This window comes from Odontesthes bonariensis, chromosome 7 (genome assembly GCF_027942865.1).
Source record: "Odontesthes bonariensis isolate fOdoBon6 chromosome 7, fOdoBon6.hap1, whole genome shotgun sequence".
Taxonomy (NCBI): Eukaryota; Metazoa; Chordata; class Actinopteri; order Atheriniformes; family Atherinopsidae; genus Odontesthes; species Odontesthes bonariensis.
The window spans coordinates 26,155,599-26,165,916 of record NC_134512.1 but is presented as its reverse complement, the minus strand read 5'-3'; the positions used below and the strand labels follow the sequence as shown (position 1 = coordinate 26,165,916).

The 10,318-nt window shown below is 42.4% G+C and overlaps 1 protein-coding gene across 1 annotated transcript; it reads right to left on the bottom strand.

Moving 5' to 3' along the window:
* Window positions 1-6,781, bottom strand: ppp1r3ab (protein phosphatase 1, regulatory subunit 3Ab). The gene is made up of 4 exons (XM_075470337.1): window positions 5,877-6,781; window positions 4,117-4,175; window positions 3,920-4,017; window positions 1-3,460 (listed from the first exon to the last, which is right to left on the bottom strand). The coding sequence occupies exons 1-4, from the start codon at window positions 6,764-6,766 to the stop codon at window positions 473-475; spliced, it is 4,035 nt and encodes a 1,344-aa protein (XP_075326452.1). The 5' UTR covers window positions 6,767-6,781; the 3' UTR covers window positions 1-472.
* Between the last annotated feature and the right edge of the window lie 3,537 nt (window positions 6,782-10,318).

Genomic DNA, 10,318 nt, shown 5'->3' with positions numbered 1-10,318 from the left:
TTTCTCACGTAGTTTACATGAGTAAATGACCCACAGAAGTATTTGTCACTTATGCAGTTTATTAACTTTGTTATTAAAACACAAAAATTCTATGATTTTTATGACAACCACACGTACAGCACACACTTGGCTTTCACTTACACCTCAAAATGTTTTAAAGATCTTCAGAGCTGATCAGTGTTCCACAGGATGCTGCTGAGGTGGCATCATTTCTTATGTATAAGAGAGCATCAAGACAAAGGTCCATACTCTTGACAACAGAGACTAAACATCCTCCCATAGGGAATATACAACATGTATTATCATATGTGTCATATATAATATATAATGCCCATTATCGTGTAGTGTTTTATGATCTTGTGAATGCATCAACCAAATCAAATTGCTAATAAGGAAAATACACATTGTTCTGTACTCAGAACCCTCAGAAGTCCATTGGAGCCACACCTAAAACAGATTTGAACTACTTCATTCAATCTGCTTTGCTGTTGTTTTTAACTGATTGCTTCTCTCCTTGACAGCAGAGCCAAATCAAAGATATCAAGTAGAGCCCAAGACAGGCGAGGAAATCATAATGGTATGCCACGACTAAAAATATCACCATCAGAGAGGTGTATAACAATGTTTTTAAGATATTGCTGCAGGAAAACGTTCCTGTCCACCACGAAACCTTTTGGCCGCTGCCTCCCTGTCCACTTGACTCTGAGGGAGCTTCTGCGGCTGCCGTCCTCACGTCGTCCTGATTCTCAGAGCTGCCGAAGTGCTGTTCTTCATCGAGGGACTCACTGATGGACGGCATGGGTGTTGAGGACAGTTTGCCTCGGCTTATGGACGGCCTTCTGCTCACAGCGACACCTGCACCTTTGATCCTGTCTTTATGGGCCTGTGCTGGTGCACCAACAGCCCTCAGACAGTGCATATACAACTCCACCTCGTCATCTGAGTCGGACTCTGCTGAGGCACTGTCGTGACTTGTTGGGTCACTGTCAAGCTCACAAGCTGAAACGCACACGTCTCCCTCTAAAGCAGGGTGTTGCTTGTCGGCTTTTGGTCGGTCGTGTGAAACATCAGCGTCGCTTTGAAAACCTGGCTCATTGTGCGGATGTCGCCCCTCGCTTGTATCTTCTTTGTCAACATCCAGCATATTGCTCACTAGAGCAGATAAACCATCGGCAACCCTGTTTTGCGCTATGTCTGACCTCTCTTCAGAATAACCCCCTTCATCGTCTCTGTCCTCTATTTCCATGTATGAGTCTGCATCTGCTGTCTCCGCCTCTGCTGCTTCATCAACTATGATCTCCTCTTTATAATCAGAATTCTGCTCCTCTTTGTTTTCCTGGTTTAGCTCTATCTGATCCTCCTGCTCCACACCTGCTTCACCTTTATAATTCAAGTCTATTTCCATTTTTTTCTCTACTTCTATCCCCTCTTCATCTTGGACAATGCTGACCCTCTGTATCTCTGCAAAGTGCTTCTCTTTGTGCATCTCTGTTTCCTCCGGTCCCTCTGTTTTGTCTATTTCAGACATTTCTTCTACACCAACTATCTCATCTGTGCTTGTGACTTGAACATACTCTAATTCGGCATCTTTAACAGCAACAATCTCCACAATTTCTGCCTCTCTTTTCATCTCCTCGTCTCCTAACCCCACTATGTTGTCCATCATGTCCTCTTTCTCTCCTCCGACTAACATCTCCTCCGCAAATTCCCCTATTTTTTTCCTCTCTGAGGAATCTGTCTCCACTGATTCAGTGTCCGCTGCCTTTGCATTTATTAGCTTCATTTCCTCTTCGTGTGCTAATATGTTATTTTCCTCCTCTTCAACCATCATTTCCCAATTTTTCACCTCATTTATGTCTGCTGAATACAAATCTTCATCCTCTTTTGAGGCAGCTGCTTCGGTTTCACAATGCTCTGTCTTTTTAACAGTAATTTCCTCTTTGAGTTGCTCCAACACGTCAGCCTGACTGTGGTTACTCATCCCTTCATTTGTCACAGAATCAGCTGCTTTATGAGTTAGCTTTATATCACCAGAGTGCTCTATTTCATCTTCATGTGGCACAAGCGTTCCGTCATATTCTTCCTTCTTGTTGCTAGTTTCCTCCTGAGTTTCTGAAGATGTTTCAAGTGTCATTAGATCCTTTCTCTCTGGTTCACCAGAAACAAGGCTAATCGCGCTACTTGTTGTAAATGTGTCATCGATATCCCCGGAATTTGAGTCCTTCAACCTTTCTAGCTGTTTTTCCTCATTCAGAGATGGGCTGCTTTTTGATGTAGTCACAGTTTTGCCAGTGTCATGGTTATGGTTCACCTCTGCACACCCACAGCTGTTCTCTCCCGTCATGCTGGTCTGTTGGTCTGCTTCTTCATTAACAGGCCCTGACACACTCTGAGAAACGCTGAAAGCGTCTTGTGTTTCACTCCCTCCGAGTGTTTCATCTACACGAGTTACCATTTGTGCACATGTCTGCTGTGGTGGCTTGGCCCAGCTTTGACCAGGGAGGTCATGGGTTGGCTTCTCTTCCTGTGAACCTCCCTGGAAATGGACACCCTCGCTAAATATTTGTGGATTCAACAGATTTGTTCCTAACAAAACATTTACAGTGTCACAACGTTCTAATGCGTCTCCTAAAGAAGTCTGTGGACCTTGAGATGGATTTGTAGAACTCTGGTCTGGCTTCTTTATGATGTTTGCTGGATTTTGCAGAGTTTCTGTACTGCTCAGGATGTTAGCCACTTCTTCAGAAGGAGGACTGCTTGGTGTGGCATTTAAGCTTTCATGGTCAGATTCCCAATCATCAGTCATATTTTCCTTCACTCTGCTACTGTTTCTATTTGTTACTGTTGGATCAATGCTTTCAGTCAGTTTTCTTTCAGAGAGAGGATTGATGTTCCCAGGATCCACAGGATTTTCCTCATCACCTGCGTTCAGGCCTTCACTTCTCACCCTGCCAAACACCTGATGATACAGCAGAGCCACCACAGTTCCGAATGTGAAGTTACAGGCTTGGCTAACGAGGCTGTCGCTGCTCTCTCCTGCTGTGTTGTTTGCACTCGCACAGCTCATGCTTTGATTCTCAGTGATATTTTGCTGATCTCCTTGTGCGGACGCATCAGCTGAGCTCAGCGGGTGTTTTGGGATATCTGTGACACTCTCAACTCGTGCTAATGTGGCCGGGTCAGATTTCTCTCGCTCTTTGGGCTCATGTGCTACACTGTGGAGAGCTTCACAAACAAACTCAGTACATTCTGCTTTGCTGTTCCCCCCAGAAAATGACTGCACATCTGCATGTTTTCCCCCTGAGATCCCTTCTAGAGTCGCCTGTTTTATTTCAGGAGGTGATTCATCTCTGTCAGAGTCATTCGCTCCTCCGTCCCTTTGAGTAAAGTGGTCCCTGACTCTGGCCATCCGCGTAGCCTTCCTCTGCCTTCTTCGGCTGCTGTTCTGTCTGTTCTCCACCTGTCCATCAACAGGGATAAATCAGTTCCAACGTATTCATACAACAGTCATGTTGTATTAAGGAAAGGGAGTGCAAGTCACATAATAACATACTGAGATCAGAAAACATCTCGTCTGCTGACGTGGTAGCAGGCATGACATAATATCAGACCCAGAGGAAATGTAAACAGAGCACAAAGTGTTCCTTTGGTGCTCAATGATTTATGTTACGTTGCTGGCATTTAAGCTCCAGTCATGTGACATTCACAGAGAAAGCTCAGCTCAAGTTTGCTGTTCCTCAGGTGTCATAAAGCTCCCTTTATAGGTCATACTAATTTAAGTCATCAAGTCAAGAATAACTTTGCACCTCGTAAAACATTTTACAGTGTATAATCTAAGATATGTAAAATATGAGCACAATCTGCAGATACAGTTCCGCTGCAGTCACAAATTTAGGGCTTTTTTCTGATTGTAACTTACCAATAATTTCTGTCTCTGGTCGTCTGATTTTCTTGATAGACCATCAGAAGCTTTCTTAGCTTTTGTACTGTCTACTTCCTCTCCTTTGTTAGACACATCTGGAGAAAGGAAATACAGTTGGAGCGTGGCTGCAAAAACTGTGTGAATCTTCACAATTAAGACATTTTCATTTTACACTCGGAAAAATAAAGATTCACCTGTTGACGCATATTGGGCTCGCTCAGATGAACTGTTTTCCACAGCGGAGACGTTCTGACTGTGAATCAATCAAGAATTTATTTGTTTTTCTGTCTTCTCACCTTTTATACAAATATCAGCAGTGAACAAGCCACAAAACTGGACAATTTGAGGGTAGTTGCACTGACACATTTGATTAGAGGATATCCAAAACTTTGCTGATCATGTGTATCACTTTGCCTTTCACAAGGTGAATAAGCCACATTTTAGCAACAACAACAGGAGATTTTTTACACCATTTGTGATAAACTTTGAGATAGACTTTGAGATAATGTAGACCTCAAATAGACCCCACCTGAATAAAGTTGAGTGGTTAAGTTATCCTATGCTTCTAAATGAAGTTGAAAAGTACCCAATTATTTGTTTTACAAAATTGGGAAAATGTTCTAAAATGCATTAAATAACAAAATTGATAGTCGTTTTAAACCTTCATTTAATAGACACAAATCCAAAAAAAAGGTGATGTTTCAGTATCTTCACTGATTAACTTGATTTTAAAAAGAAATCTAAAATTTGATGTAGCAATAGACCAAAAATAGTTGGCAAAGATGCTGAGAAAGAAAACAAAATGTAAATAGTATACAAGAGATAGTAACACAACTCTGGAAGATTCTACATTCAGCAGATTCACTGATGACGAGTTAGGGCGTCAGGATTAGGTATAAAAGGAGAATCCGGGGTGGTCGGTGGCGTAGTGGGTTAAGCATCCGCCCCATGTACAGAGGCTACAGTCCTCACTGCAGCTGGCCCCGGTTTGTCCCGCACCGGATGACCCTTTGCTGCATGTCTTCCCCCTCTCTCTGCCCCCTGCTTCCTGTCTCTCTTTCTAAGCAAGGATGGGTAGTGGCCACTTTGTGCCAAGCTCACTCAGAGAATCATCAAAAAGTTCCAAGTGACTGACTTCAACACAGACTGTTGCTGCATCCGTAAACCGAGGATACACAAGGAGGATATCATATGTGAAGAAAATGCTGCCAAACTCGAGTTCATCTCAGATGAAGAAATAGACAGTGGCACATGTTCTGTGGTCAGATAAGTCCACATTTTAGCTGCTTTGAGGGGGGAAAAAAGTCTGGTCATTTGGTTCTTAGTGCCAAAGATAAAAGAAAGACCAGTTTTTTAACCAGTAAAATGTTTCAAAAGCCAGTCTCTGTGATAGTATGAGGGTGCATCGTGTCACCATGATATTAGTGACATATGTGCAAAGATGCTTTTGATCCAGAGACATAAACTGGAATTTTTATAGTGACATATGCTATCATCGAGGAGACATCTTCTCAGGCCTGCCTGCGGTCAAAATCTGTGTCCTAATAAAAAATGATGGCATCTTATCATGAAGAGAAGGATCAGACACCAACAACCACAGACCGTTGAGCGGCTGAACAGACGCAGGTTCCTCCTGCAAAACTACAACAATAAGTATTCTCAGTTCGCAAATGATTAAAAAGTGTCATGGAAAGAAAGGGTGATGACCTTTATTGAGTAACTTTAGATTCCTTCATATCCTCTTGCTTTAATGAATTAACAAATTGAAAAATGTCCCAACTTTTTTGGGAAGTGGGGTTTAGAGGTCAGACATAAGAAATTTTACTATTATACAACAAACACGATCAACAGTTTTCCCATAAATGTGCAACGAGAACAATTCGATAAACTGAACTGTGTTTCAGGGAAAATGATCTTTTAAAATCCCTTTCAGCGAACAAGCTCATAACCTTACCTGACAGTCTTTAGGCAGCTTTTCTTGTTCACATTCTCCTTGTGTGGTTGCTCTTTCTCCTCTTTCATTCTGTGGTGACAGAAGAGCACGTAGTTTCTGTTGTTATTGTTAGACCAGAATGTCCCCACGGGAGTTTCATACCGCAGGCAAAAGTCAACTCTGACTCCCTGCTCCCCAAATGGAGGAACTAAGGTGAGCTTGAAAGAGAAGCAGTCCATCACACCATCACTGGAACCGGGGATGTACTCTGCCAGGAGGTCAAAGTGGGTGGACCATTTGTCCAAAGTGGTTCTGATGTACACTGCCTTACTGTAGGAAATGTTAAGGACACGGATCATTCCTTTTAGTATTGTGGTCCCTGGAAGTAGTTCGATTGTTTCCAGCTCTACTTTCTGCTCCTGGACTTTGGCGAGCAGCTCCTCCGATGACAGTGGAAGAGAAAAAGTAAAAGGTGAGAGGACGTATTCCTCTGCATCTATACCTTTGCCCTCAGGAGCATCATATCCTGGCAGTTTGGGTATATCCCATGTGTCAAACTCCTTCACTTGCACTAGGCGGAGGCCTTTGGCATCTGCAAAGGACACTCTTCTGGAGCCACAGGGTGGAGGCTCAGGCTCAGAGTCTTCATCACTGACAGAGCTCTTTCTCCGTGGGAGAGGAGAGGATTTGGGCCTGATGCCGATGACCACTTCCCCCTCATCGTCGTCCACATCCAAGGAGCTGAGGCCCGGGACTGCTAAGAGGTTACAGGCCTCAGAAAGCCTTGTCTGTCCCGCATACTCCATGAAGCTGTCTGTGAGAGTCAGCGGGAAACTGCAGTGATTCTGTTTCTGGCAACTGACATTCAACATGCTCTGACTTAACAGATGGAGTCGAGTTACAGATGACATTGTTGCAAGGGCCAACACTATAAATAGGCCAGAGGGGACATAAAGTATGTACAGTAGTTTAAGCTCAGAAAAAAGAAAATATCAACCAGTTGCTTCTTGGAAGCGGAGTGTTTATGTTATACAATAATCTGAATTGTAGGTTGTTAACTAATTTTCTTTCTGTATCAGTACCCCAGTTTTTTTTTACATTTTTGTGAGAATCTTTCTTGTGTAACTGTCCAAATTGCTCTCCGGAGAGTTCGAATGCTCGCATGAAACTGACCACAGTTCGTAGCACAACTGGCCATCCCATACTCCATATTAGGCCTCCAAAATCATTTCCTTTGACCATTCTCTGATGGAGCAACAACTGCAAAAAAAAAAAAGCTTGATAGTGAGACACAACCAAACAAAAGATTCAGATTCTTTTATCTGTTGATCCCATACCAGAATTTATCTGCAGATACCAGAATACACAGTTTCCGGTGTGCTGTTTCCTGCATTTATCTTTCAACTGTGACAAAGAAGTGTATCCAACCCAAAGTGGTTTGGCCCTAATCAGAGTGAGTAAATAAGATACATTCCTTAACAGTGAGTAAGAATCTTGTATCTTAACTGAAGAATGGTGAGCACTGCCCTCGATTGGACGAGAATATTATAAAAGCGTGAAGAGGCTGGCAGGGTGTATAATCTGAGCCAGAGAGGACGTCCCCACTGATGTGATGAGACTTGGATGAAGCTGTGAAATAAACAATGGAGGAAGGAAGACAAGAACTAACTGAGACTCCATACATTAAAGAAGAAGAATCAGGACATCACTTAACAACACGATCTGAGGCAGAGAAGAGTGGTGTGAGTGCAAAAGAAAGTGCAACTGTGACACGTGATGAGAGCCTCCTCGCCAGCCCAGTCCATCCTGCTGATACCACGATGAGATTTTCCTCTAACGACCTGCGGCGCTCTTTAAAACCAACGCTCTCTTACATTGCCCTGATTGCCAAAGTCATCCTCTCTTCCCCGTCTCAGAAACTCAACCTGGGCTCCATCTACAGGGCGATGGAGGAGCAGTTTCCCCACCTCAAGAGCCGGGGTCCCGGCTGGAGGAACAGCGTCCGCCACAACTTGTCCGTGAATGACTGCTTCGTGAAGGTGAGCCGTTGTGAGGACGGCCGTGGCCATCACTGGGGTGTCCACCCAGCTCACCTGAAAGACTTCCAGCATGGGAACTTCAGGCAGTACAGGAATACCAGAGGGAGGAAGGAGCGGAGTGAGAGCGTGGCTTGGATGGAGACCAGCTGCCTGCTGGATGGACAGTTCTCTGGGAATAGATCTGAGTCTCAGTTTTGGATGGAGGCACAATGCCCTCTGCAGGATCCAAGGAGGAAGCAGAGTTCTTCAGCCTGGATCAGACCATGCTCTCAGCCTTGGAGCATCACTGTGGGCCTACTGCAGCTCCCCAGCTGGATGGGAAATGACTGTTTTCCAGAGTCGTTGTCAGGCTCATCGGGCAAAGCTACAGCTGGGAGGGAGTGCAACTGTCAATATCTGACATTCAGACATCACTGGTGGGAGAATTACCCAGTACAGAAAGACATGACAGAATTATATGGCAGTAGAGTTATTATGTCATCGGTGCAGCCATTCAGGTTTCCTTGCAGTTGGTGCATGTGTCCAGTCATGAATGAGTTAACGAATCCGTTAGCTTACAAGATCAGATTTTAGTTTTTCCTTGTCTTTTTTACACAGGAAATACGTTTGACTTTTTCGCTCCAATATAACAAAAGGGAAGATAAATGCTAATCCAGTAGGTGGCAGAAAGTTGCCTTGGTAACGATACACAGTATACAGATAGATCTGCTCCCAGATTTGTCCCTCTTCAGGATATTTTCATTATAACACAGAGATCTTCTTTGGCCTCTTTACCCAATTAAATGCACAGTATTAATTCACATATACATGTTGGGGATCGTTTCATCTTTGTCTTTCACCATGTACCTATACAAAAAAAAAAAGAAACCAGGACATGATCAATGATCATAGTTGTATGTTGAAAAGAAGAAAAGATGCCAACAGACGAAAATTATGAAACAGCATAAAACACAGAGAGATCAATGGTTATAAATAAAAGATGATTAGGCAGAATTGTGCAAAGTTTGATGTTGTTTGTCAGCGCGGATGGTTGAACATCTACACTCCAGGGTGCACTGCATTTATCCACAGCCTAAATTAAAACACTTTTATTTGTTTCTAATAGGTACACTGATATGCTATTCAAACAAAAAGTGCAGGTACCGCTGTAAAGAGCTCTTTGATAACGGTTTGACAGCTGTGTAGCTGCAGAGCTTTTTTTTTGTACTGCATATCTAAATAAAGTCACAGACAGCTATACTTGTCCTCTTTAACAGATAAAGACTCTTTTTGTTGTTGTTGAGAACCATAAATTATCTCTGTTTTGTTGTTACTTGATTATTTGAATATAAACAAGGAAAAAATGCCTGCGTGCAACATTTCTTCCTGCAGTTCTTACACATGGTAAGCCTGATGTTGCTTACATTGTTCATTACACTCATTGTGCCAGTAAAGCCACTTCTGAAACGCTTTCAGCCTGAAATAAAGATGATCTGTGCTTCCAGCTAATTGGATCACTTGTTTATTTATTCATTCGATTTTTTTTTTTTTGCTTTTCATATCTTGAGAACTGCTATTCCTGCCGTCATGTTTAGTGAGTGACACAGCGACTCCTCCCCCTCAGGTAGAAACACAACTCCATGAGTTATCTCCCTTCCTCAGTCCAAACCTGCTTGACTTGGAGACACCAACTCTGCCTGCCTGCTCCGAATTCAAGTATCCATGTTCACGGTATGTAGGTTTGATATATTTCTGACTTGAATGAAAGTTTGAATCTTTCCTTTATGTGCTTAGATTTTAGGCTTTATTATACAGTTATATTTCAGCTCTAAAGCATGTGCTATTTCCCCCCACTTGGTCTCAACTTTGTGCTCTTGTAGATAAAATAACATCGGTGATAAAAGAAAATAAGAGAGAAATGCCTGCACTGTGTGTCAAATGATAATTTGAATAGCCACAAACTGAAATGACAAAAGTTCTAAAAAAAAATACAGTAATTGTCACATAAATGTTACATTGTCAATAACATTTGCAAATAAATTGAGATTATGCTGAATATTCCTTTTACTTATAACTGCATAGTTACTTTGACGTGCTGAAATACAGGAATGATGCATTTTTTTCCATTTCCAATCACATGCAATTAGATTCCTACAACAGAATCAAGGATGTACTGAGTGTCTGAACGGTCTTTGTTTATTCAAAATGTATAGAAAATGCATTTGATGCAATACTTACTAAATATTCATCTTTTGCTCCATTTGTGCACTTCCTTTCTGTGATGCTTCTCGAAATAAAAAGTAGAAACGAAACAAAGTGTAAACTTTTCTTTTTGCTCTTGGATTTTTGTTCAAAACGCAGCAATTCCACTGGGATGTGAAACACCATCTTTGAGTCTTACAGCTTATTTACTGTTGGCTGTGTTCTTTTAGGAGCTGAGCAGAG